Consider the following 27,899-nt stretch of genomic DNA (forward strand, 5'->3'; position numbering starts at 1 on the left):
ATTTATACATGAGTTATATTTTATCTTATTAATTATAATTAGAGATCTGATTAATTATAATTAGATTTTGAGTCAATAATTGAATAGGATTTTTGGATAGGAAAGATAGGGGTATTTCATGGATCATAAAAATAAAAAATGATCCTTGGGAAATTTTAATAAGGGTGCCTCCTGAAAAAAAAAAAAAAAGTAAGAAAAATCAAATTTTTTCAAAAAAATCACTCTAATAATTAATTTTTTGATGCTTCAAATCTCAATCTGAATACCAAAGAGAAAGGATAAAAGCTTGACAGCAAATACATAAGAAGAATAACTGACTTGAAGAGAGTCAGAAAAATGAAAAGTTGGATATGCTCGAGTATATGATACATAAAGAGATGCTTGGCATATACGAAATTGAATGGCCTGCTTTCGACCAAGAAGAATAAGGTAGCAAAAAGCCATTGCACTCATCACTTTGTTCGAATGTAAGTAGACCTTTCCACAAAGCTAGAAGAGTACTCTCCCACTCAACTCACAAGTCATATACAACTAAGAAGTTGCAGCAGCAGGTAAGCCACATCCATAGGAGCACAACAAGATGCCATCTACGATATATAGAGACCAAGCATTCCTGTGTGTCAAAATTGGGGCCCAAGAACAAAAGCACCTTTGCTTGAAAGGTGTCGAAGAAAGAACGGAAATCCATACTGTTACTGCAGGTGATAGGACAAATGTCCAATAATTCGCTCCAACAGGCAAGTTGTTTAGCAAGTATAACACAGGTCAAACTATCATGATGTCATCAGTAATTTCCCAAGAATCTTTGTTCCCTGAAACTACAGCATTTTAGGCAGCCGCAACCTTTCTTCCCTCTTCTATGAAGAAAATTGCAGTTGCTGGCACCTAGCATATTGTAAGAACAGATGTTAGTGCTTGCACCAAATTCAAATGCATAAGGGAAACTCTAAAGAAGCAACAGCAGAGAATGCTACGATGCCACTTGTTTCAGTGTAGATCCTACGACAATGGGTTATTTTGTCGGTGGCCAGTGCCGATTGTCACATTAATTTGGCTAGATTAATAACCATCAACAAAAACAACTGTGCCTACTCTAGAAAAATCACTAACATAACTGCTTAGGGTTCCTTCAGGAAGACTGAGCGGATAGGTAACAGAGTTACCAGATACAACCACTCAAAAAGGAATTGACACACACAGGCCAAACCAAATTGATGTTGTAGATATTTTGTTGTAAATTTAGCATATGTAGTACATATGCTAAATTGATGTTGAGAATGTAAGAGGCAAGGGAACTCGAGAAGACTTTAACACAGTTGAAAAGCAAATTGATGTTGTCAATATTTTGCTGTAAATTTAGCATATGTCGTACATATTTTATTTATGATACTTTTGACCCATTGGTGGGTTACTTGACCTAGACGGTGACCTATTTTAAATATATCTAAGTTGACCCCTAGTCTTTGCTTTTGACCATTTGTTGCCTGAAGGAAGGCTTATGTGCATGTTGGACCAACCAATGTCAGCAGGCAGCTCTTGTGATGATGCAATATCAACACTGATCCTGCATCCCATCCACCCCCTTTCCTAATGGGCTAATTGATTCTCCAACTCTCCATGACCTTCATTATATCATTTTACCCCTTTCCTGAGTCAACCCTACATGAAAGCCATGGTTCTTTCCCCCCTTTTCTGTTTCGTCTCACAACAGCTCAAGCCTCTCGTACCTGCACCGACAACCCTTCAACATAATGCCACTATCCTCAAGAGGACTCACCAAAGAAGATTCAGTGTGTTTACATTTGCGAGCATGTATATCTACCATATCATACTGCTGATAAGGCTGTATCAATGCAGCATCTGAACAAGGCACCATGATGGAATGTTGTGCTAACCACTGACCACAACTGGGGAGGGTAGTAACAAGTAAATCATCGACTTAAAAGGTGCTACAAGCAAAAGAAACTAGAGTTAAATAACTATATCCAACCAGACTATTAAATAAATACAATGAATAGAAGCCTGTGCAATGTTGTTTTAGGAGTGCAATTGTCATAAATTTAGATATACCAGGCCATATGAAGCAGTTGAGCTGCTTAAAACAACCTTAGCCATACCAGTCAAGTGACTGGAAATTATAAGGATAAAGCTTGTTCCACTAAATTATCCTACAAAGTTCCTCGAAGAGGTGGAAATCATTTTTTGAGCATCAAATTCCACCGCAGCAATTAAGTTCTTCAAATAAAGAGAAATATATGTTGCTCATTCAGAGTAAAACAGAAGTCTATGCATAATCAGGTAATATGTTTTAATCTGCAACTCCTATAAAAAGCAACTTCAAAAACAAAATGCAACTAAAGGAGAAGACCAAATATGATTGTCGAAGAAAAGAAAACAATATTGACTCCTCATAGACTTATTTAAACTATGAGCATGTTATCATTGTTTAATGACGCAAAAAAATGTAGTTATTATCAATTTTGATTGACACTAGGAAAAAATGCTAGGACAACAACAGATTAGTGACATATAGTGAGTGGACAGTAAAGATGGACATGTTCATGACACTGATACGTCAAAAGCTAACCACTGAATTAAATAATTTGTGCTGAAACTTTGAGGCATCCATAAGGAACTAGATACCCAAAACCAAAAGCATACCTAGGAGCCACAATTACCAAAAGTGGCAGCAGGATCATGTCAAACAAATTGCAGAAGATAAAGCATCATCCAAGAGAAGCACAAAAGACCCTTGAAAAAACTGACATGAGGATGTATACGATGTGCAGCAGATGATTCAACGAAGACCCATTTAAGAGATTCAAAATTGATTCTCATAATTCAGGTCAGAAAATTGAAATATCCATTTTAAAGAGCAGATTTCTACATAATCTATGGAAGTTACTTTGAGGGCTGATATCCAACACAAACCTGAAATATAACAAAAAAAGCATTGTCCCTTCTCTTGGACTTAAATTTGTCTAAAGTCACAAGCACTAGGCTTCTCCACATGTTCCTTTTTTGTTCAACTAATTTTATCAAAATAAATGAAAAAATGTCAGTCCATCGTGTGCAAAGGGAAATTTTTCCAAAGCAAAAAAGGGTTGACTTGTTTAAAGAAATTGTCTAGTGATGGCCAAGAGGATATTAGAAAGATATGGAACGCAAACCATGAAAGATGTTAAATCATTAGTTCATATTTCTGTCAGATATTAATCTATATGAAACTATCAGGACTTTTGACTGAGATATCACCAGCCACATATTTGGCAGTATAAGAATAGATCATATGCAGTATAATGACCTATTAATTTTTAAGTAGGCATATAATGCCTGAACAAATAGGAACTAACCAGCTGTTAGACTATGAACGTTAAATGTGTACAAGCCATAATTACATGCATTGGGGTGCAATAAATGTGTGAGATTAACAAGTAAAGTGTCGCCATTACAGAAGATTTTAGTACAGGCTTTCTGGTGAGAAGACTATAGGGAACAACACTAGCTAGTAGATGATATACCAATTAGAGTGATTTTATTTATTTCAAAGATGGAGGTGCATGGGCATGTTTTCTATTAAGTTGAAATGCCTCTCTCTCTCAAACACACAAACATACACAAACAAAAGCAAAAGAAGTGATGAATGCTGAAATTCTTGGTCATAACACATGTTCCCCAACCATTAAGAATTTATCTTAAGGAAATGATGCACTAACATAGATGGTAAGGATGAGGAGTATTATTTGACAAGAGAAATTGGTCATAGAGAAATTACATCTGGCCAAGTGTCTGTGATGAACTCCACAATATCATATGCTATGTCCCCTTGCACATCAATTTGTTCTTTCTCAGTTGGCCCCTGAAATAAATTAGCCAGAATGAAGTATTTGGAAAAGCTTAGTATTATAAAGAATTTCCTTTACCAAAAAAAACAATGCCAGTTCACCTTAACAACAGAAGCTCCTGTAGCAAACTTTTTTCCGAGCTTCTTTGATGCATCACTCAGTTTTATGCCTAGAACATTAACATAGCAATATCAATATTCAGGCACTTAACTACGAACAATTTTCAATTTCTTAAGCAGCACAGATAAAAATGAAGCTGAAAGTCCTGAGTATCACTCACCAAATAGGTCTAGACCTTTCACAACAGTAACACATTTGCGCTTATTGCGAACAATCTTTTCAATAACAACTTCTTGCTTCTCCTGAAAGGAAAGAAGTTAATAATGCATAACTTAGGACTTTCATAAATCATCAAAAGATTAACCCAAATAAATATGCATATAAACACAAATTATCTTCACTAGTAACTCTCTGAAGTAGCTACTCTCCTACCATAAAACAGTTATAAGCCATACACTGACCAAGAAACAACACATTTAATTCTTAGAAAAGAACAATGAACATCTATGTTCACTGTTCTCATCTAATTTCCTTCCAAGGTTTCAGCTCACTCAAGCTTCAAACTCACTTTGCCACAAATTTAATATTCCAACACAATGATTGGGATGCAGTTCATCGATATTATTATTTGCACATGATATGTAATGTCAAAACAAGTAATATCCACTCAGGTCTACCCTATGAAATAACTAAAAACCAAATTATTTTGCATCAAGCTATGAATAACTACATTGAAGCTGAAAAGCTGACAAAAAAACCACTACCTGACTGGCAGATAGGATCCAAAATTTAGTGTACAAAATATAGGCTATTAAAACAGAGAAGCACCACAAGTTTAACTGATTAGGTTAAGTAATATGATTTGATTAGTGAGGTTTGTTTGTGGTAGTTGGATCCCAAAAGGAACAGATCATGCATTGGAGACTCTAACAGTGGCCATGTTTCACAGAAAACTTCTGATACATATTGAACCCAACACAAGGTTATACAAAAAACAAAACAATCATAAAAGAGATAATGGACAAGCTTGCACCCTTTCTTAACTGAATGATATCCTGAAATCAGATCCATCTGGTTTACATTAAATTAGCAAACTTTTTCTTCTTCAGCACTATATTCAACCATGGAGCAAAAAGAATTCCTAACTCTCACATGGGAGAACAAAACACTTGTAAAATTACTTAAATTGTTTATAACTAATCAAATAATATATATATCCATATATTTCACTATGACATGCCAACTAATCATAAGCGAAGATAAATTTCTCATGGAGACAACAGATCTTCCTAATCATAATTCAAAAACAATGTCTATGGCACATCAATTAACTTTGAACTTAAAAGACCAACACTATGAAACAATTAACCATTCTGTCAAATGGCGCAACAGCTGTGGCCAATGGAAGTTTCTGTAAGAGAAATCAGCCAATAATTGTTGACTGCATTTGAAGTTGTAATTCTATTACCGCTTATACATCATAGGTGCCTTTCCATAGAAAGAAAAAAATCTTTTGTTCCAGTTAGAAACAATTACATCTCCTGTAAATAAACATGACAAAACATAAGTTTAAAGGCCTCACCTTCTTCTTTATCTTACCACCAGGAAGGCGTTTTACTTCTTCTTGCTTAGGTGCTGAAGCACTCCCTGCACAGGAAAAGCAGAGTTACGACTGATGAAAGAACTACTGCCAGACGGGAGCCATCTATTCCAAATGGAAAAACATAAATCTAAACTAGTGCTGATTATTAGGAAGCAGAGTTAAGACAATACCATAAATAAACAAAAACAGCTATGCCGATAACCAGCAGAATAGCAAAGGATCAATTTAGACTTTAGCAATATAAGAAAGTTTTGCGATGACAAATAATGGATTTCACCATCAGAAAAAAAATCAAACCCTTAGTCCAAACACATACAAAAAAAGTTTATCTACATGCACCGCATGAAGCCGTCTCGACCTAGGACCGCAAACAAAACCATAAATGTCCAACGTTTTAGTTCCAACCCTTGTGTTAATTCGTAAATCATCAACTTTAATAAAATCCTAAAATTTTATCAAATTTCTACGAAATAACGTCCAAATCAAGCAAAAGATTCTTGTGAAACGGATCAAAAAGAAGAGAAACAACAAAATGGCATATTTTGATGCCGGAAATAGGTCTCTAATTGAAGTACCTGAAGCAGCAGCGGATGCATCGCCGCGACCGTCGCCAGAACCCGATACCGCCACCGACTGCAGTTTCTGGGTGGCTTCATCCGCATCCGCCCTGTTCTCCTCTAAAATTCACATAAACAGATCGATAAGGGATGGAGAGGGGAAAGGTAGAGAGATAGATGCGGAATTTACCTTTCAGGAGATCGGGGTAGAGGTCGGCGGCGTGGCAGCGGAGCCAGGGTTTGCACTTTTCGAAGTCCGGCCCGAACTCGCAGTACTCCGCGGGAAGGCCGCAGACGCCGCAGTAGAGGACACGCACCGACCGCGGCTTCTCCGCCATCACAGTTTCTCTCCCTCCTGTCGATGGATGTGAGTACGAAATTATGCTGTCTTGCCGAGAAAACTGATGATCGACGAGTGTATATATATATATATATATACATATATATATATATATATATATATATACATATATATACATATATATATATACATACATATATATACATATACATATACATATATATATATGTATGTATATATATGTATATATATGTATATATGTATATATATATATGTATATATGTATATATGTATATATGTATGTATGTATATATATGTATATGTATATATGTATATATATATATGTTGTCTTGCCGAGAAAACTGATGATCGACGAGTGTATATATATATATATATATATATATATATATATATACATATATATACATATATATACATATACATATACATATATATATGTATATATATATGTATGTATGTATATATATATGTATATATGTATGTATATATATGTATATATGTATATATATATATGTATATATGTATGTATGTATATATATATATGTATATATGTATATATATGTATATATATGTATGTATATATATGTATATATGTATGTATGTATATATATATATATATGTATATATGTATATACATATATACATATACATATATATACATACATATATATATACATATATATATACATATATATACATACATATATATATATACACGAACTATTTATCTTAAAAAAATATTTAGTAAATTAAAAAAAGGGATTTTCATGAATTACCATAATTTAAAAAAGAATTAAAGAATTTTTTTCTTTTTAAATTATCATTTTTTCTCTAACCTTGTCGAATCTATCTCCGCAAGTATCTCTCCTCCATGTCCCATCAAATTTATTGTTATTATGTTTCTTTTTGTAAAACGGCTATGGGTTGAGACGACGAGGGTCATCGTTGTGCCTCATATTTTCTCATGTGAGAACAGCAAGAGCTATCATCATCACACCCCCTCATTCCATGTGCAAAAGTCATACCACACTCCTTCGTTATACAAGATGTGTTGTTGCCTTCGTAAACCCTATCAAATATTTTTTTTTCTTTCTTATCCTCATCATATTCCTCATTTTTCTTAGAGGACGATATCAAACAAGTGATGACCAAGGTCAGACAATGTTGAGTAGCGTCGACAATATGCAAGATTGTGTGGAAGAAAACAAATAAAACAAAATCAATAATGATAAATAATAAAATAATTTTTTTAAAATATTACCAATAATAAAAACAAGGTTGTAAATACTAAGCTTTGAAAGACAACATAGGAAGAATGTGAATGATACATGCATATTTATCAAAATCAAATCAAACAACGATGCTATCAAGCCTTGGGTCATTAAATCACCAGTCGAATAAGTGGGTCAACTGATTAGATTTTAAAATATATTATAATATATAAAAATATTTTAAAAAATATATAATAAAAGTCTAAAATATTAAAATTAATAAATAATAAATAATCATATATGAATGGAAGTATAAATTCAATCATATATAATATATAAAAATGATAATATTAACTAATACTATAAATATATTTTTTATAACACCTAACAATATCAAAAAAATAATTACATCAAACTAATCCAAAAATAAATATTATTTATATAAATAAAAATTTTATTTTATATGATTATCATGACTTAAATAGTATATGCACGTGAATTTCTCAAATATCAAAATGAATTGTTTTTAAGTCATCAAAATATCATTCCATAATTCTACCTTGATCTCGATTCATATCCAAAATTTTAAACTTATGCAATATCTATTTTATGATTAACAAATTGATTTTTTGATTCATTAATTTTGTTGTTTTAATCAAGTAACTTATGATACTTAAACCCAACTTAACAAAAAAAATCCATTATATTTAATAAATAAACTTAGGAGTATTATATTTAATGGATAAAAGGATAATTAATCTTCGTATAATCAAAGAATATTGATAGTGAAAGTCATTAATTTTGATGGAGAAGGAATTAGGAGTAAACGACGTCATGACAATCGAACCACTATAAATAAGAGCACTCCTTGTTTTATTATTTATTCTTATTGTTCACTAATTTAATTGATCGTTACACTCTATTTATTTTTCAGGTCAAAATGCATACATACATATCCGATGGGAGACTGAGCTCTAACTTGTTAGATTCTCTCTAGCATAAGAAAAGTAATCACCTTGTGATCTAAACATGCTTTAGAAATCGTGCCAAGATGATCCCTTTAACTACTAAATCTTGCATTAAACGTTATTATGGGATGCAGCAGCGGAGGGAACACAAAGACGATGTTTAATGGTATCGGATCGGATCCGACTATAACCTACATAATAAATGCCCGACAAGGACTTCCGGGTCCGGATCCTTCGGTTAAGGGTTTGGGTCGTTCAAATCAAGCCCAACCCACGAGCAGGCTCTCCTCGCTCACCTGCGGCGGACGGGATGTCTCCAGTTCTCAGTCACGTGAGGAGGCAATCGATCCTGCCGATGGGGGTTTGCGGGGGCCGGAAGCGCCCTTTCTTCTTCCTCGTCCTCCCTCTAATCCTCTTCCTCCCTTTGATTCTCTCAGGTCCGTTTCCCCTCATCAATCCCCTCTCGCTCTTTCTAATTCCTTGTACTCTGATACATGTCCCGTCGTCTGTTGCTCCCAGTGTCAAAATTGCATGAGAGTTCTTCGATCCAACAAGAGCCGAAGCGAACTCGCCCCAATAAATCAGATCACCTCGTCCTCGGACCCGCTGCCGGTCAGGGGTTGCCCGATCGCCTCCAATGCCAAGGTATATCTTCTAATCCTTTCTTTCGACCTTTTTTATGTGAAAAACAGCTTCTTCTTTTTTTAAAAGTTTACATCAATTGATATGTTTGAACCTTTTAGCTGTTTACGTCAAATTCGATGACGGTGGAAATTCTGTCATTGTTGTTGGAATGTTTGTCGAACAAGGAGTACGTGCTTTGAATTTAGGGTTGAAGTAAGACCATGGGCCATGGAATTATGTTGGTAATCCTTGCTTTGGTCATGCTTCTTGATTTTGAGTTTGTTCTCGTGAACTTTACATGAAATGAAACGTCCAGTCAGCCACGTTAGATTAAGAGATTTAGTCTTTTAACGGAAAGAGATAGGAAAAATGCTCCTGTCTTGTTGTCCCATTGAATTTGTATCCCCACATCTTTTAGTAGATGACTTACGGTATCATACAATACTGTGCCGCCACTTTTTTGCGTATGTAAGTAATTACATATGTCAATAGCCAATGCCAGTAGTTCTTCCATTTCAAGCAAATCTGCTGAACCCTTGTTGATCACCAGAAGTTGGGGACTGCACTGTATGTTCTGATAAATTTTATATATTAAAATTTTCTAGTAACAAAAACAGTTATGAACTAAAATGTTACTTAACCTTCACTACGACCTACTTATGGCTCAAGTTCTGAGTTTTAAGAAATGAGAATTGCTGGCTGATAATTTCTGAAGTTTAAATTTAAAATATTTTTCATTCTGTTATCTTGTCTCTTATATAGTAGCAATAGTTCCTATATCTACCATCTACTAAAATGTGTATACCGTTGGCAGATTTCTGGATGATTGTGCCTTCTGTTGATTTTGCAACTAAACTTAATGCAATCAATTATGTCTCTGTGAGCTTCCTCATCATGTGTCTCCTGTTACAGGCCTCAAAGCTGTCAATAAGGTCCATTCTTCAATCTCACATGAGGACATTCAAATTGGTGACAGCATTTCATTTGTCACAGTTTACACAATTTACAACAGCTCGCGTGGATCAGACTCTGCAAGGGCGGATAGTAAATTATCTGATATGGTAATTGTTGGAAACAATTCCTACAGCAAAGCTGAAAGGTCCATGGCCATTCTTATTGCTTTCATAGACTTCATACAGGTAATTACATGTATAAACACTAAATTACATGCTCCTGATTAATTATGTTTACACATAAAAAATATGATATTGTTCTTTAAAATGTACATTTTACATACACCAACACACAAGCATGTTTAGGAGATTTCTGTAAGGGACACTGATTTTAAGTTTAATCATATATGTAATGGCCACTTTAGAAGTGTGCTATTATCCGATTTTGCATATCCAATGGGGTTATAAACTGTGGATTATGTGCTAATGTTATTCAACTTAGTTACATTCATTTGTTTCTAAATTCATGCACTAATGTTCTTTTGGTGTGCATATTGGTTGGAGAATTGTCTTTAAATTCCACATTTTCATCCAGACAAAAACTAATTTATACAAGCTGATGTTTTTCATCAATTTTGCCCTTATTTTCGATTGCTGAATTAAATAAATGTATAAGATGGTTGGTGTTTGTTTAACTTGATTTTTGTATGTAGAACTTTACAGGTGTCAATGCCAAGCAGCAGTGTAATCATATTGACTGATCCTGCTTCTGAGTTTGCAATAAGAAAAAGTAAAGCAACAACATTACCAATTCCTGGAGATTACTCACGTGGAAACTTGATGCTTCAGAGAATCAGGTCCTACATTGTAAGATCATGTTTAAATAGTATTTGAATAGCTTCAGTTTCTAAGGAATAATACATTTTCGATCCTGGTCTGTTCTTTTGTTCAGTATAATTCTGCCCATTTAGTTTGGCATATTCGAAATATGATGTTGTTCCACATTCATATCAACCATGTTTCATGGGTAGTTGTACCATGCTCATGCTTTTTTGGAGTAGACTCTTTTACCATATTATTTTACATCACAAACCATTGCTGTCTAGCTGCTTGTTGGTTCTTTTACAAGATTGTTTTAACTTTATTACTGTGTATCTACTCTTCTTTTTAGGTTTTATGCCTCCAGCAATTCTTTGTGTAAATTAGCCAAATTATCCAATACTTTTACAAGATTCTGTTGAGTAAAAAATTGTAACCACAAGGATCAGCAGAAAATCACTATTTCAGAAAAAGTATATTGGCCAAGTCTATCGATATTATGATACTAATAATATCCAAAGTTAGTGCAAATCACATATTTGAAATAAAGAGTATTGAATATTGTGAGAGAGAATTCTACATATAGTTGCCCAGATGCAAAAATAAAGAAACAGAACCTAAAACAATGTTGGATTAAATCCCTAGTTTCACAGGGAGTTTGAAGAGAAAAAGACAAAAGAGTGATAGAAGAGTGGAAACACTTATTTTCCACCAGAAAAATGATGTCTACAAAAGAAAGAGAAAAGTAATGGGCTGAAAGGGAAACCATTTCCATGTACGATGCTCCATAACATTTATCAAAACATGACTCCAAAATCATATTACAAAAGTGCCTCTACAGTTTCCATGTGGCTGAAGCTAGTGAGGCCTTTATAATAATCTTAGTGATATATACCAGCAACAAAATATTTAAACATTTCCAATCTGTGTTGCATGTGCGAGTGGAGTGTTCAACTCCACATGTTATAGTTATATGATTTTGCAGCCTGTAAAGTTTATCTTAGCATAGTGTAGCACAATGTTTTTAGATCTATTAATTTCTTGTGCTACTGAAAGGTTGTTAATTTAAGTGAATCTTTTTTTCGTTATCTCGGACCATTGCAGGCATTCCTAGAAACAAGGCTTCAAGAGCAATCTAAGGGCCTCGGGAGTACTAGTCACTACATTTTCACTGATTCTGATATTGCAGTGGTAAATGACCTTGGGCATATATTTCAGAAAGATCCTAACTTTCACCTGGCCCTCACTTTTCGTAACAATAAAGACCAGCCTCTAAACTCAGGTTTCATTGCAGTAAGAGGCACTCCAGATGGAATTTATAAGTTAGTTCACAGTCTCTTTTCATGATTATGATTTTCTGATTCAACAACTCGGCAAATAAGATACCAATTTTTGGCTGCAGGGCAAAGATCTTTTTAGAAGAAGTTGTGAACGTGTACAGCTTGAAATTTATGAAGGCCTCCCGCATGCTTGGTGATCAGTTAGCTCTTGCATGGGTAGTTAAGTCTCATCTTCCATTTGCTCTAAAGAAGTTTGGTAGGCATGAAAGCTTCTCTGCTGAGCTAAACGGAGTGTCAATTCTCTTTTTGCCTTGTGCTGTTTATAATTGGACCCCACCTGAAGGCGCTGGGCAGTTTCATGGCATGCCCTTGGATGTCCAGGTAAGCTTAAATTGTAGGTTTTTAAGTGAGATTCTCTGTCCCGTTGATTACCTATGAAACTTCTAATTGCTAAAATTTTGTCTGATTAACCATTTTGTAGTCGTTAGTTGATGGAATTAATTCCTTCTTGTTATCTTGTGTCTCTCTGTGATGAATATAATTATGCTTTCCTTGACCTCCGAGCTTAAACCTTAGCGCAAGGTATGCTATCCAAGGAGATACTATATTTGATTATTATGCGCTGTTATTCAGGTTGTCCATTTCAAGGGGTCGAGGAAGCGATTAATGTTGGAATCTTGGAGCTTCTATAACTCAACGTCCAATATGTCCGACATGCTCTGCCTCGTTCTAAAAAGCGGAAGGACAAAATACGACTTCTGAATTCAGGTTGGCTTCACACAATAATACTGTTGTCTGCTCAAGTTTTGTAAAATGAAGTACATCTCTTCTTCTCAAGTGCCTTCAATTTTGATCTGTCAATCTAAAGGTTTTTATTTCTTTTTTTCAGACAAGGTAGATTGGTTGATTACTGAGCTGAAGAAAGATTGGTCACTGTGAACTGGTTTGAGATGCTGAAAACCTACAAAACATGTACCGACGACATACTCGGTGAGATTTTCCAGTACATTAGAACACCACCAAGTTAGAAAAGAAATAATATGGTAATCAAAATGAGAGGAAGAGAGCTTTACTCTGTGCCGAGTCTCTTTTATATCGCCTTCGTACTGTACCAACGCGACCATGAAAAAAGAGATTTTTTGTATCTAGGTTATTTAAGAAAATATTTTTGTTTGGAATTTGGTGATAAATGAGTTGGTTTAGGTTCAATAAAATTGGATTGAAGTGAGTCGTGTAATGTTATAGACACCACATGTAGTTGTATGGTTAGTGGGAGGGAAATAAGTAAATTTTATGCAAAAGATGTGGGAACTCTAAAGATTGTTAAATGCAAATATGAACATGTGAGAAATTTGATAATTCACTTAATATATACTGCCGATTATCGATGGTTATATTTTGTACAAAATATCATGTAGAGTGTTCGAGTTACACATAGTGGTAAAGGACAAGTTTGAAGAGAATGTACCAACGAATGATAATATGATAAGATATACAAATCAAAAAGGCAATTTCATGCTTTTACAGATGCAAATAATGCTATAATCTCGAGGAACATTTTCGCTAAAAGTGCTGCTGTTCATCATTTAATCGATGGCCAAAAAAAGGTTTCGTTTTTTCACATATTTTGGTACTTATCAAGTTAATTTTATTTCGTAAGGTAACTTCACGAGGATTAGCATTAATATATTATATCTATAAAATTACATGCATACAATTATTATTTTATATTCTTAATATATTAGTACTATGAAAAAACATGTATAGGCTTCTTTTATTAACACATTCATTTTTTTAAAATTTTTAGGATGATTTTTCAGAAGAAAAAAAATTTATTGGCTTTTTCCCTCAATTTCAATTTTTTTTCATTTGGTGTTATCATTTTTCTTTAATACACTAAATATCCCCGTTATCGTTAATGCCTCTCTCTTTCATCTTGTCATGGTTCTCTTTATCTCGCTATTTTAATCTCATTGATTTTGTCTTGTAATATCTAGTTGCTTCTGTCTCGTCACTTTCGATCCCATTACTTTTATCCTGTCTGTCTCCTTCCTCTCTCTCACCTTTGACCTCTATCATTTTATTTATGCTACTTTCATCTCATTGTGATCGCGTCGTTATCTTCCTTCATCTTCAATGTTTATTATTTTAATTTATTATTATTTATGACCTCATTTTTTCGGAACCAATTTATTATTATTTATGACCTCATTTTTTCGGAACCGAAAAGAGACATTGACGACGATGAGAGACACTTAGGATATTAGAGGAAAATGAGATACTAAATGAGAAGATTAAAAATGGTGTGTCATTTAAAAAAAAAAAACCTTTGATATTGACGATGATGTAAGACACTTATGATATTAGAGGAAAATAGGATACTAAATGAGAAGACTAAAAATGAGGTATCATTTAAAAAAGAAAACAAAAGAAAGGTTTTTTTAAAGAAAAATCATCCTAATTTTTATAACGTTAAATTTGTATGATAAAATCATTAGATAAATTTTCTCCTAAAGCTAACTTGGAGAATACAATAAGCATTAAGGTATTATATCTATAAAAATACACGTACATACTTTAGATATTATCTTTTTATTTTATTAAATATTATGAAAATACATGTATGGACTTTTTAAATTAATACATATTATTTTTTACAAATTTTTTTATAACATTAAAATTCTTTGATAAAAATCATTATATGTTTTTGGTTTTCCTTAAAGAGGAAAAAGTTCAAAAAAATAAGAATCAAATAGGGGCCCACCGGACCATCAATCAATCATATCTTCTTCCTTATCGCCTAAACACTCTTCCCCTGCTCGGATCCTCCAAACCCCGCCCCACAATTTGTCGAAGGGCTTGCAGGGCGATGGCCGCGAACGCCATGGCGCACGCCGCGGTGGCGGTGAGGGCCTCGTGGGACACCAATCCCAGCCCCAAGTCTCCCGCCCTTAAGTCCGCCAAGCCCCTCCGCGTCCCGCCGTCCACCCCTCCTCCTCCTCCCGCCCAGTCCCTTTCGCCCGCCCGCACCTCGTCGAGGACTGCCGTCCTCGAGAAGGATTTTTCCCAGCTTCTCAACGCCAGTCGCCGCTCGACCAGCAAGAAAGGTGTGGAATTGACATGAAAAAATGTGTGCCTTTTTGTTGGCATGTCCATTCACTACGAGTTCTCTACATCCTTCTATTCTTGTCGTTATATGTACTAGCTTTCTTTTCTCGGTGTCATATCTCAGGATTGTTATTGATTATGTACTTCTAATTCTAAGAGATAGTTTATTGTCTTGGATAATATGTATTAACATATTGTAGCTTCTTATGTTAGAAAAAAAAAATAGAACATTGATAATAGACAAAATAAGCTGTAATTTCTACTTTACATATGTGACACCTACATGAGCATGTTCTTTCATTGTTTCTTTTTCTTTGGGGGGGGGGGGATTGAAATCGATGTCATTCACTATATAAAGCAGGAGTTACATTCCACTTCCTATTCTCTTTTCCCCCTTCTTTCTGATTAATAAATGCCAGTATTTATCATTTGCAAGTGGTGGCATTCCTGACACTTCATGTTTCTGTGATAGGAGGGAAATGAATTTGTTTAGGGACAGTTCTACATCATTTGTAAATAGTTGCATTCCTGACACTCCTTGTTTCTTTGGTAGTAGGGAAATCAATTTGTTTAGGGATTTTCGTTTTATATCATTTGCAAGTAGTTGCATTTGTGACACTCCTTGTTTCTCTGGTACAGGGAAATCAGACGAGCATTATCTGGGATATGAGACATGGTTGCCGGTTGCGCCTAAAGTGAATAAGCCACGTTCCATTTACAATGCAGCATCTTTGGCATACTTGGGAGATTGCATTTATGAGGTGGCACTAGAAACATTTTCATGCCTATAATAATAAAGTCGTTTATATGCTTCACATGTAGTTTAGACTGAAAGTGATATGTGTTGTTTATATTTTTGGCGATTGGATCCTAAATTTTTGCATTTTTGGCAAGTGCATGGGAACTTTTGACTTAGCTTCTTTTTATAGTTAACATGCAAATTATCAGTTAATATCTATCTTGTTTCTAACTTCATTGTTGAAAAACTTGCTTTCCCCGCTTGCCACCTTTTCATACTCTTGTTATCGTTTTTACTGCCATGAGAAAAGTGAATGAATATGTTGTACTCTACACAGGAGTTATTAGCCATAATGTTTCTACCAACTTCTTAAATCATTTTTCAAGAATTTTTATTCATGTAGCATAAACTTTTCTGACAAAAAGTCCACATGCATGTGATTATGTTTCCCAAGGAAAATAATAATTAGCAACTGCTTATAGTTCTGAATATACCAAACCAGATATTTAGATAATTGTCTTGTACCAAGCTTATCAGGGTCTTTATTTAGCTTGCTTCTTTGTAAAGTGATACTAACTGATGTCATATGTGACCTGGAATCTTTTTCTAGGAGACTGAATTTTAATGTTTTTAGCTGCAACAGTTTTGAAGTTTCACTTCTCTCTTGTCAAATATGCAGCTGTATGCTCGAAGGCACTTTTTGTATCCACCTTTAAGTATCAACGAGTACAATGAACGGGTGATGAAAGTAGTGCGCTGTGAAGCACAGGTGTGCGCCTGACCATTTACTAGATTTTGTGTACATTGGTCACATGTATCTCTTTATTTGTCTCCTCTTAGTTTCATACCTGCTGTTCTTTTCATAATCTGTTAGAACTTTCCCTAGCATCATAAGTCGAGTTCAAACTAGTTATCTTAGTATCTTGTATGCTTTTCATGCTTTGGTGTAATATTTGCTAGGAAAAAACGTGCAATTCTCTTGAGCTAGTTATTTTTTCCACAATTTTGATTCACTGTTTTAAATATCTCTTTCTTTGAGCATAAATATAATTGATATTTGCCAATCCATCCTGCCCAGCTGGATCCCTCTTAGTAAAATGAAATAATAGTCACTGACATAACAGACCATTGTAATGGGTTTGAGCCAAATGATTGTTGCAATGATTAAGAATTGCTGATTTTCAGTCCAGACACCTTATTGTTATTTGCAAGTTCAGACTGTGTTCAGTTTGACCATCAATAGCGATGATACCAATGATGGTCGTATTCCCATTTAATAGCCTTGTAATGGAAAGTAATGATAATAATGAGTTTTCTTTTCTGGACATATTTACAGGGATCCATCTCTGTCACAATCTTTATAGCATTTATGACATTCATATTACAATGATAGTGGTGACTAGTTTGAATTTTTCGTGAGAAATAAATAAGGAAACATCGCATTTTTCCCCGAAAGCTAGAATTGAGCAAAAGGAGAAGAAAAATACAGAAAGAAGGAAAAGGAAAACAACAGACCTGCCTCAAAAACTAATGCCAGAAAAACTGCAAGCAGATTGCAGCCAAACTTAAAGATATTACTAACATGATTTGAGTGCGAGCAAGCACAATGACCTAATAATCAATTCCGTGACAAACAAAATGTCAGAGATGTCTCGTCTTCAAAAATTGTTGTATCGTCCAAGTAACCAATTCAATAGCATCACCACTATCACCAGTTGCACTTGGTAATGAGTTTGGTTACTGGAGTCTTTTTCTTGCATAGGTAGAGGATCACAGTGCAGTCCGGACTTAATTAATCCATGTATCTCTATTGGCCATTTTATGCATTGGTATCTCTATAAGCCATTTGAAATTTTTTTGCATCCTTCTTGTCAGGATTTATTGCTCAAGAAGCTTCTTGATGAGGATTACTTGACCGAAGAAGAAAGGTTAAAATTAGATTATCCATTTCTCTTCTTTTCGTTATTGTTCCCTTCTATATGAAATCTGCTTCGTTTTGTTAATATATTCTCGTCATTCAACTGAAAGTCTTACTCTCACATAATCATTCATGATGAAATTTAGTGGATTTTATGAAAATCTGTTTCTTCTACTATGTTTCTTATTACTGGCCTTCTTGTTTGCAATTGTTTTGTTTATTCAAATAAAGTACTTAGAGTAGGTAGTCGGGGAATGAGCGAAGTGGAACTTAATCAAGTTTGTGGTGGCCGACTATTTTTCATTCCTCGGGATGCAACCTTGTGATTTATACAATGTCGTGTAAGAAATATGACAATTGGCATGGGATGCATGATCTCTTAGGCACATTTATGTCTCTGACATATTTACCAGGCATTTTTAAAGGGTTGAACACTTCATGTGCTGATAGCATTTTTTTCCTTTTTCATTTTTAAAGGGTTGAACTCGTATGTGATGCCTAAGAGTTGTCATTGTTTATTATTAGCCAAATGTAATAGACAATTTATGGGCTTAACTTTTATTTAGCAACAAGATTGTCCAGTTATGTGGTTGTTTTCCCATTCTGGTTGTGTTAGTTATTTTCACATATATTATGTTGGCAGTCACCAAGCCACTTTATGATTTTTTAAATAAAAGCATTCATTTGTATTGCAAATAATATTTTATGCAATTCTGGTACAGGGACATACTTCGTTGGGGAAAGAACATTGTTTCTAGCAAAACCCGAACTAGAAAACGGGTTGGTGTAGCTGTCTATAACAGAGCTTCTTCATTTGAAACACTGGTAAGTGGTCTTTTTCTGGAAAATCAAGGCAGTCAAATGTTAAAAGAGAGTTGAATAGTTAGGGATTTAATGAAAAATACACCTGAGTTAAGATAATTTAACCCGGGCAATCTGGTTTAGCTTAACCCACTTGGCACCACGAGCAACAACAAGAAAAGGTTATTTCTGTTCGCCTGTTTAGAATAATTTAACTGAATGTTTTAACCTAGATCTAACTGAAGCCAAAGAAAAATTTCTCATTATTGCGCGTATAGTGCTTGCAAGTTGATTTCTGCAAGCGAACATGATGTTAGTCCTTACGTTTGTCATGTCAAAATAAACAAAAAGCTATTCTTCTTGATGAATATATTTCAAGTTTAAATTAAACAGGTTGGGTATCTTTACCTAACAAACGTGAAGCGCTTGGAAGAGATCATGTTCAAGTTAGGATTCCTGACAGGAGCTTCTTCAGAACTTATTGCAGAGGAGCTTCGCATGAATCTTCGGTGAGAATTTTTTGTTTTTATTATGCAACTGTTTCACCATGGTTTTTGTGTGGTCTCCACCAGTGAACTTCCCATGTCTTGCTGCATATGATTGAGAAAAAATTTCGATCCCTGGCAGAAAAAAATCAGCAACTGCGGAAGCTGTTCATAGCGAGTGACGCAACAGTCGTGTTGCAAGGCACTGCCAGAAGGGAATGCATGTCATATTTCATAAATACTCAACTGCTAGCAGTAGTAACTATTTGTCATGGTATCATCAATTCATGAAAACTAGCTTCAAATCCAAATGTTTCTCCGGCACCGAGGCTTTGCAAGAATGGAGATTTTGGGCATCGAAAAGGTCTGGAATTGTAGCTCAGGTGTAGTAACTTAGCTCGGCTGCATTTATGAAGGAACTTAAGGCGATGGTTTTGCTCCTCAAGATTAGCCAATTCTCCCTTCGATTGTCTGAAATGGACGACTAACTGAGATATTTTGGACTAGTACATAAAGGAACTTGTTCTCAGTGGAATAAGTTTAATGTGTAGGTTCCTAAATGCTTTAATGTATCTTATCATCTTGTTATTCGACTAACTTTTATTGTCCTCTTATCTGTTTCTTTTAGCCTATTTAAATGTCCAAAATCATAGTTCTTGGTGAAACCAATCATCGTCGCGAAGCAACAAAATTTTGAATTGTGCATTGTATATCAGTCATGTAATTGGTTCAAGAAAAAAAAACTGGGACAATTCTGTGTACCATCAATTTTGAGTACTTATATATCACTAATGCATTGGTCATGTATCAATTGTTCGTTGCGACATCTTTATTGGGCATTTAGTGATGAGTTTTAATATTATATTTTTGCATTATCGTGTCACAAAAAATATTATATATACTTTAAATATGATACTTTTAACTTTTCATTTGCATATTTTATGAGAAAGGTGGGGAAGGGGTTGAATTAACCTTAGTTTTCCTCAGAGCAGAAAAAAAATGAAAAAACCCTATTACTGATATTTTCTTTTTTCTAATTGTGATGTTCTTGGAGAGAATAACAAAATCTTGCAATTTTGTCAGATCCAACAAAAAATGATACATCATGATGATGATGATGATTTTTTCGATCATCCAAGTTGAGCTCGCATCTTTCCGAAATTGCTTGTACTCATTTTTGTAATAAATATATAATTGTTCTATCCAAAAAACAAAAAAAATCTTTTTCCTCCATTACTAGTCATAAGAGTGCATTAGCATCAATTACACCTTAGCTTTGCAGTGGAAACCAACGAGAATGAGAGAAGCAATGTAATGATCTCAAAGAATTGGAAGACCGACTAATCGTAGCTAACAATACCAGCCAAGATCTCAAAATCCACAATTCACAATGGCTGACGCATCCAGTACATTTTGCGATTTGGAAAATTGCGCTTTAATCAGTCAAGTCATTTACATCATCTGATGATGCATCAAGAAGCAACAGGCAATTGCCACTCTAAAAATCCTTTGAAAGAAAGTAAATGATCAACGTAGTCACCAAACATCAACTAGGGCTTATATTAACTTTCAGGTCAGTGTCAGTTTGATGCAATCACCAAGTTGTTTCTTGATGCTCTCACATATCGGGAACTTTGATGGTTCCAGAAGATGATCACTGGCTGTGCTGGTTCTTTGGTGCTTCCAACAATAAGGACTTAAAGAGACCTGCATTAAGAGTCCCTGCATGATTGAATAAGATACCTACTTAGAACAATTAAGGAAAACTGACTGCTCATCTCACGTAGCACATTAGATCGACGACACATATCAATCACACAAGATGGTACCCTTTGAAATATCATAATAGGATCGGTTCCTAAAACAATGGCAATGACGTCCAGTGGAAGTTTTTAGACAGTGGTGCTAGTATAAACTTGCAATTGCAAATAGTAAGAATAGCATCATGTTCAAGAGTTTACTAATCATCCAGAAATATACTAATCGATCGGTGCAGGTCAAGAAAATATAATTTTGTTGCTGCAGTTATCAAGCCAATGCATCATAACAAAATTACAGATGAGAGCATTGTGATAAGGTGCACATCACCAGTATGATAAGATGTGGTCTGTCGCTTAAGACTTAATACATCACAAAGTTTGGTTTCTTGCTGGTGAAGTGGTTAGTCAACCTTAAAGTTGATGTACCTCCAATAGTTCATTCCCTCTCTTGATTAAATTAGTGGAACAAATCACAGAATGAAACTCCTATACTTCTTCCTTCAAAGTCAACTTGAGAAGGTGCAGACAGCATAATGAAGTAGGGTATATACATATATTGAGAAGAAAAGGCCAACGGCGACGTTTTAAAGTTACGACAGTAACAGGTTATGGATTGGGATCCCACCGATTGTCCAGAAACTAAAAAGACCAAAATAAGGTTGTAATCATATCACATGATGGGAGGAATATTTATTATCCCTCGCCAAGGAGCATGTCTATAATGGTTTAGAAAAACACTGACAACACCCTAATCTGAATCCTCCGAGGCAAATACTATTGCATTATGTATGTACATAGCAATTCACATGGAATGTTTTCTTGATTGGACACCAGAGGGCAGGTCATTGGAAATTAGGCATAACAATGTATGACATATACAAGCATGCATGATATTCTATCCTTAGCATTGAACAATATTTATTATGCTACCATCTCACTGGCGGCTTCTTCATCCGATCAACCAATCTAGATGCAACCAAAATTTGAGATGTGACTGATATCATAGACCAAATCTTACAAGTCTTTTAACATATGTAAGCTAGATTGTAGAGCATGATGCATTTTCGAATCATATATTAACTTGAATGGAGTCCCTTGATTAAACAATCTGCATATACCTGGCAATCTTAATACTTCTGAACCAAAGCATGACTGTAAGTATGATAGGAACCATTGCCAAACACAGGTGCTCCAAAGAGTGCCCACTTATGATGTATCGACTTGCACTGTAAATTTTCTTATCAGCAATGGCTTCAAATCTAGCTAGAAGGTAAAATCCTGCATTAATTACAGTGTTATCTCTAAGTTCTTTATGTATACTGTCAAAAAACTGCAACTAAAGAATGAACCTTTTCATGCATGACTAGAACATTTAGTGCTAGTATGGAACACAAAAAAATTGTAAAACATTCCAGTGGCACCAAGAAAAAACAAAATGTTGCTAATGAAATAGAAATTTGTCTCATGACTGTTTTTTTTGGTTCACCCAGGTGCAGATATATTGGAAGTTCCAATTGGCACAACTTGTTGTCAGTAACTATAGAAATCTTACCAAAGTTGATTCCCAAAACAAATGGTTACATTTGTATCTGCAGTAAAATGGCTATCTACTACATATGTGTATATGGCAAACAGTCCAACAACATCACCAAAAAGACTTGATAAATTAATTCGGGACCTATGATAAGATACTGCTCCATTATATTAAAGGCCAAATTTTTCTAAATTTAAAAGTCTGAATTATTTATATTATTTTCATTCCTTGTTCAAACTTCTAATCCAAATTTAAGATTTAGTGCCCACAGAATCTGCCATAGGCTATTAATACTACATAAGGATGACCTAGCTAAATAATTGCAGTGAAGGCATGTTCGAACATATAATAAAAGGTCCATTATAGCTTCACTAACAAGAAACCTATCTAAATGAAGTTGCTACCATCTCTCCAAATTAGATATCGCATGACTGTCTATAAATAGTTTCATCCCTTAAAACATTTTATCAATCAAACTGCTGATGAAATAACCATAAAAAGAGTTAAAAAAAGAACATCTAAGCATGAATTAAAACAATGGTCCGATGCCAATATCTATCAGTGCAAGAACTAGTATGGTCCTGGTATGGTTGGCACACTGACACTCCATATGAGACAATACCAGTTGGTACCAACCTAGAACCAACCTAGACCAGAGAGGAGGAGGAAGAGGAGGAGATAAAGCGTACTAACAGGAGGATGAGAAGGCAGCGGAGGTGGAAGAGGAGAGGTGAAGGAAAATAAGATGGTGACAGAGGATAAACAGAGAGAGATAATGAAATATAAAGATACAGTTGGCAACAATTTTAATAGATTATAAAACATAAAAAATATAAAAAAGATCTGATGCTGGTATATGCACACTTGCTTACATCCAGTACTACCAATAAAAACCACATCACTTAAAGTAGAACCAAAAAAGTTGATATTTAAAGACAAACATATAAGCCCCAGACATCATATAATTCTAGCATCTCATTCTTGTAATATATTGGATGACAAATGACAGAACACTTAGAGGAAAGAAAAGTTGCTGAAGCATATATCTAGAGTTATCGCATATTAAGTTCTTGTCATTCTTGGTTATCACCTCCCGTCATATTATGTTGATATCTTGGATTTCCAAAAACTGACTATTTGCATCGAGACAGTGCCTGCTGATAGAGCTAAGCTACTACTGAAAATAATGAAAACAAGATTTTCTTATGAATTGTGAATTTATAGAATTATGATGTAAAGACTAATGATTATGAATATAAGAGCATAATGAAGGTAATTTCTGCTGCAAGAGTTGTAAAAATTCTAGCAATTTATGATCCGCGATACTTGCCTGCTTCATGGAGGAAATAGTAAACAGAAAACACAACATACGTTTAAAGTTCTACCTGTTGCACAAAACCAAAATCTGGAATGTGTATACTTGGGTGGAAATAAGAAGAGCAAAGCAGGGATTGCAATGCATGGCACAATGTGGAACATCATGCACAATCGCAGATCATCGAAAGTCCTGAAACCAACTAAGACATCACATTCAACAAAAGATTATGTTACATAATCTTTAAGCATTCACCATTAGCAAGAAATATTGGATGTAGAGTACAAAATAAATTAATCACCTCTCACATGCAATGCTAACAAGAACGAGTGTTATGAGGGAAGACAAACAAGAAATGCCCATCCGCTCATCTATTCTCTCTATAACTAATATAGATAAGAGCGAAGAAGCTGAAGTCATCATCTGCAGAAAGACAGATGTTAAAAGATAACTATTAGACCAAAATAACATGGACAAAGAAAGCTTAAAAATAAAGCATCGGAATCTGTATCAACCCAAGTGCTGCTCAATGTCCATCATGTCCATACAGGCAAGTTAAATAAACCATGACATTTGCATGCTTAAATGATATGACTCAAGAATTCTGGTAATAAAACTAACACTAACTAATATCGTGTACCATTTGGGCAATTCCTGACAAGATATGTTAATTCCCAGAGTCTCACAGCATAAACCTTTTTCAACCCAATAGAATCATTTGCTAAGTTGATGCTTTCGAAACCTCTCAAAACAAATTTAGATATGTTACCTCCAAGAATTTCATTAGTGAAGGTAACTAGAATCTGCTAGAGCATAATTTCGAAAGTGAACTTGAGGGGAATATCCAAATATTTATCAATTTGAGGCCACATATCTAAGGTGGAGGCCCAAATGTTTCAATTTTTGTGGTACAGAATAGGTGGCTCGCTAAATGTTTGTTTCTTGAAAGGGTTCTAAGCACCTTATATAATCATTACCATGAAGTTGGTAAGGAAAGCAAATAAAATCATATGTAAATATCAACAACAAATTTTGATCTGCAGGCGTTCTAATTTATTTGCGAAGAAGGGGTATTAAAATTTTATTTATCAGCAAAACCAGCCAAGGGAACCAGTTATGTAATTATTTACTATCAAGGACAAAAATGGAGCACACAATCAAGGCAACCAATATATCTCTGACTTTGAAAACTTAAAGTTAACAAGAAAACAAAAGACTAACAAACCTAACCTTTGTCTACCTGAAAGGGAAGGCTATTTACTAAAGGAAATCCTATCCTGATGATTGGGTGCAAATTGACACCATATCTTCTACTAGTTCAACTGCCTCTTCAAAAAGGTAGAGAGAAGTTGATTATGGCTTGATATTAGCCTGACTGACCTTCCCAATGGACAATGCCCAAATGCTTCTTGCAATTTGCAAATTTGCAATGAAAACTCTCAAGTACATGGATAGTGTCTCTCTTGATACCCGTCAAATTTCACCACTGCGGAATCCATGCTGCTCCAACTCTTTTCTCTAAACAGCAAGACAAGTAGTGGAATATATTTGGAAGCATCCAACGTCATAGGCCAAATATCTTACATCTTACTCTCATTGAGTTCCCGATGGTAAAAGCTTCTTTATATCGGGTTGGCTCATTCGGAAAGCTAAAATTAACATCAATCGAAACAATAAAGTACTAAAAGAAAAGAGAGAGAAGAAAAGAACAGGGAGGGGGGAGGGGAATACCGGCAATTTGTCCCAAACGACGCGATCATCGTCGGGCCTCAGATGATAATAAGCGGACCCAAAAGCAGCCGTGGCCGTCGCGGCATAGAAGAACGCCCAGCCCCACATCTCTCCTCTCAAGCTACCAATCAAAACCATATCTTTTTTCGTCTTCACATCATTAAAATAAGATAGAGAAAGAACAAGCACGCGACGATGATCGAACCTTATGCCGAAGCAACAGCCCGATAGACAGAGGACGAGTCCGGGGACTCCGACGAGCAAAAAGGGGAAGGTCGTGAGCACATTTAAAGTATTCGGAACACCTGCACCCAAGTAAGAAACCATGAGGCAAAAGGGGATGTCGCCATTAGAAACAAAGATTGGGATTGGGATGTCGTTATGGGGTGGTAAGGGACGCAGGGGGAGGAGGAGGAAGAGGAGGAGGAGGGAGTGGTTCACCCAAGAAGTTGCGCATATCGGCGAAGAGGTGGAAGGCGTGGGAGTGGGAGATCCTGGGCGTGGCCAGCATGAGCAACAGCCACAGCAGGATCGCCCCCGCCCACACCCGCCCTCGGTTCTCCCGCCCCCGCAGCAGAAGCAGCAGCAGCTGCTGCTGATCCCACGCCCACCGCATCCTCCTCTCGTCTCCCCTCTCTCGCCTCCCTCGCTCTCCCCTTTTGCTTCCCACGGAACACATGACAGCACATTTAGCATGAATCGGTGTGAAACCCACGAACTATTCCATATCCAAACTAAAAACTTCCCCTACAGGTTTCCCGCTACCCTTTTGTCCTACCCTCGCTATTATTCCTGACGGTATGCGGGGGGGTCTGTGGGGCCCACCTCAAGACCTTCAGCGGGCAACGACAAAGCCGGTGGGAGAAAGCACGGCCCTTCAACGTCGGCCTCCGGATGTCACGTCTCGGGCCACGTGGACGCCACATCAGCTTCGGACGGGCAAATTTATTATAATAGATTATTCTGAATAACTCTGCACATTATCTTATGATGGCTTTCCTATTTATTCATGTCGAGATTATCGGGAACAAATAGATTGCTAATTATCAGCCACGTTTATGTGTAGGGTGGCTAAGCGAATTGGAAATTGGTTTACTAATTAAACAGTTTGAACTTTAATAGATCGAATTATCAGTAATTCTTTATTTTTTTTGTTAAAGGTATTTAAAATTTTCGATGTTATTTAATTAATTCCTTTCAAAGTATCTAATCAACTCTTATCATCCTCTTTTAATTATATTATTATTGTTTTTATATTATCATTAATATATTTATATGTTATTTTTATTAATATAATTAAATTAAATTTTTAAAAAATTTAATCAAATCAATGATCCGATATAACTATCATTCAGATCACTCTTTGGCATCAATAAGAATTATCTCTTGTTGTTATTCATATGGTTTTCTCTTTCACTATAGATATATACAATCTAAATTTAAGTCAATGATCTCTTGACCAGAGAAGAAAAAGAAGAAAACAAGGCAGCTTTGTTTCTTCTACGTTTCTTCAGAAGCTTCTTCAGTCAAAAGAGCAGCAAAAAGGAACACAAATACTCCCACTTGCCAATGTGTTGAGCACCACTGTCAACTGATATTGTTAGTCATAATTATAAGATACATGTTCACTTGTGCACAGCATTCCATGTCTCCTAATGTGTAAGCACAATGAAACTTCAACTGCATGGGGATAAAATTAAGTTGCATGATTTTAAATCCTGTAAATCCATCAAAAAGCATAAGCTGATTGATGGGATGTAGATCTACTTGTTTGTAATGTTATTAGAGAGATGTTTGGGCAGCAACAACTAACAACTAGCATCACTAACATGTTCAAGTAATGGAGTCTTCTTTACTGAATAAAACAAAATGAAGAAGTATGTAATGATTCTTCCCTGACAAAGAAAAAGAGAAAAAAAAGAAGAAGATTGTCTACACTGTCCAATCGCAGAATTTGACAGAATAAAAACTCTTTTTTACTAAGTTTCCATAAAACACAAGTTTGAGCCCTTGAAGTAAAATATTCTTCTAAATTCAGATCAATGGAACTGATGCAGATAAAGAATTTGTCTAGAGAAAGTAAAAAAGCAAAACAATGCAGTCTAAGGATGTAAAATGAAACCTTTTATCTAAATGAGAAAGAGTAGTCATCCAAGTGTTATAGGACAATCTAAGTCTGAACTCAATTTGTGCAAACAAGCCTGACCTGCATCTGATTATTTATCCTGTGAGCAACTCAAATAACCTTTTGTGGAATTAAGACACTAAATAAATAGTAAGAGATTTGCTAAGTGACCATAGCAACAAGTACTATGAAGATTCATTC

At 35.2% G+C, this 27,899-nt stretch overlaps 4 protein-coding genes across 6 annotated transcripts; 2 read left to right on the forward strand and 2 right to left on the reverse strand.

The window, feature by feature from the left end:
- Window positions 1-301: 301 nt before the first annotated feature.
- Window positions 302-6,472, reverse strand: LOC135609600 (translation machinery-associated protein 22-like). The gene is made up of 7 exons (XM_065103023.1): window positions 6,256-6,472; window positions 6,084-6,185; window positions 5,488-5,552; window positions 4,126-4,207; window positions 3,947-4,014; window positions 3,776-3,859; window positions 302-885 (listed from the first exon to the last, which is right to left on the reverse strand). Exons 1-7 carry the CDS (start codon window positions 6,401-6,403, stop codon window positions 829-831), a joined length of 606 nt encoding a protein of 201 aa, XP_064959095.1. The 5' UTR covers window positions 6,404-6,472; the 3' UTR covers window positions 302-828.
- A 2,371-nt stretch (window positions 6,473-8,843) lies between these two features.
- On the forward strand, window positions 8,844-13,576 carry LOC135609607 (uncharacterized). 2 transcript variants are annotated; one of them, XM_065103041.1, is made up of 9 exons: window positions 8,844-9,003; window positions 9,086-9,211; window positions 10,103-10,122; window positions 10,203-10,329; window positions 10,807-10,950; window positions 12,007-12,224; window positions 12,305-12,563; window positions 12,816-12,950; window positions 13,072-13,576. In XM_065103041.1, exons 2-8 carry the CDS (start codon window positions 9,098-9,100, stop codon window positions 12,942-12,944), a joined length of 1,011 nt encoding a protein of 336 aa, XP_064959113.1. In that variant the 5' UTR covers window positions 8,844-9,003; window positions 9,086-9,097; the 3' UTR covers window positions 12,945-12,950; window positions 13,072-13,576. The 2 variants fall into 2 exon arrangements, with proteins under 2 accessions (XP_064959113.1, XP_064959104.1); XM_065103032.1 differs by having other exon boundaries at window positions 8,851-9,003; window positions 10,103-10,329.
- A 1,410-nt stretch (window positions 13,577-14,986) lies between these two features.
- Window positions 14,987-19,880, forward strand: LOC135609614 (uncharacterized). Its single transcript, XM_065103052.1, has 7 exons — window positions 14,987-15,289; window positions 15,930-16,051; window positions 16,709-16,798; window positions 17,905-17,957; window positions 18,670-18,772; window positions 19,142-19,257; window positions 19,376-19,880. Exons 1-7 carry the CDS (start codon window positions 15,052-15,054, stop codon window positions 19,413-19,415), a joined length of 762 nt encoding a protein of 253 aa, XP_064959124.1. The 5' UTR covers window positions 14,987-15,051; the 3' UTR covers window positions 19,416-19,880.
- Window positions 19,881-20,652: 772 nt separating this feature from the next.
- On the reverse strand, window positions 20,653-26,235 carry LOC135609620 (uncharacterized). 2 transcript variants are annotated; one of them, XM_065103060.1, is made up of 7 exons: window positions 26,015-26,230; window positions 25,779-25,878; window positions 25,574-25,694; window positions 24,144-24,265; window positions 23,913-24,034; window positions 22,112-22,271; window positions 20,653-20,955 (listed from the first exon to the last, which is right to left on the reverse strand). In XM_065103060.1, exons 1-7 carry the CDS (start codon window positions 26,187-26,189, stop codon window positions 20,946-20,948), a joined length of 810 nt encoding a protein of 269 aa, XP_064959132.1. In that variant the 5' UTR covers window positions 26,190-26,230; the 3' UTR covers window positions 20,653-20,945. The 2 variants fall into 2 exon arrangements, with proteins under 2 accessions (XP_064959132.1, XP_064959140.1); XM_065103068.1 differs by lacking the exon at window positions 20,653-20,955 and having other exon boundaries at window positions 22,115-22,252; window positions 26,015-26,235.
- Window positions 26,236-27,899: the final 1,664 nt, after the last annotated feature.

Source organism: Musa acuminata, chromosome BXJ1-2 (assembly GCF_036884655.1).
Source record: "Musa acuminata AAA Group cultivar baxijiao chromosome BXJ1-2, Cavendish_Baxijiao_AAA, whole genome shotgun sequence".
NCBI classification, from domain to species: Eukaryota; Viridiplantae; Streptophyta; class Magnoliopsida; order Zingiberales; family Musaceae; genus Musa; species Musa acuminata.

Excerpts from the sequence above, each read along its gene's own strand:
- LOC135609600 (XM_065103023.1), bottom strand. The coding sequence starts at position 6,403 with ATGGCGGAGAAGCCGCGGTCGGTGCGTGTCCTCTACTGCGGCGTCTGC. Across the intron at positions 6,186-6,255 it reads CTACCCCGATCTCCTGAAAG|AGGAGAACAGGGCGGATGCG; the intron begins GTAAATTCCGCA and ends TGTGAATTTTAG. Across the intron at positions 4,015-4,125 it reads GAAAGGTCTAGACCTATTTG|GCATAAAACTGAGTGATGCA; the intron begins GTGAGTGATACT and ends TTAATGTTCTAG.
- LOC135609607 (XM_065103032.1), top strand. The coding sequence starts at position 8,877 with ATGTCTCCAGTTCTCAGTCACGTGAGGAGGCAATCGATCCTGCCGATG. Across the intron at positions 9,212-10,102 it reads CGATCGCCTCCAATGCCAAG|GCCTCAAAGCTGTCAATAAG; the intron begins GTATATCTTCTA and ends CTCCTGTTACAG. Across the intron at positions 10,951-12,006 it reads AGAGAATCAGGTCCTACATT|GCATTCCTAGAAACAAGGCT; the intron begins GTAAGATCATGT and ends GGACCATTGCAG.
- LOC135609614 (XM_065103052.1), top strand. The coding sequence starts at position 15,052 with ATGGCCGCGAACGCCATGGCGCACGCCGCGGTGGCGGTGAGGGCCTCG. Across the intron at positions 15,290-15,929 it reads CCGCTCGACCAGCAAGAAAG|GGAAATCAGACGAGCATTAT; the intron begins GTGTGGAATTGA and ends TCTCTGGTACAG. Across the intron at positions 19,258-19,375 it reads GAGCTTCGCATGAATCTTCG|AAAAAAATCAGCAACTGCGG; the intron begins GTGAGAATTTTT and ends GATCCCTGGCAG.
- LOC135609620 (XM_065103060.1), bottom strand. The coding sequence starts at position 26,189 with ATGCGGTGGGCGTGGGATCAGCAGCAGCTGCTGCTGCTTCTGCTGCGG. Across the intron at positions 25,879-26,014 it reads CGATATGCGCAACTTCTTGG|GTGTTCCGAATACTTTAAAT; the intron begins GTGAACCACTCC and ends ACTTGGGTGCAG. Across the intron at positions 24,035-24,143 it reads GTTAGCATTGCATGTGAGAG|GACTTTCGATGATCTGCGAT; the intron begins GTGATTAATTTA and ends AGTTGGTTTCAG.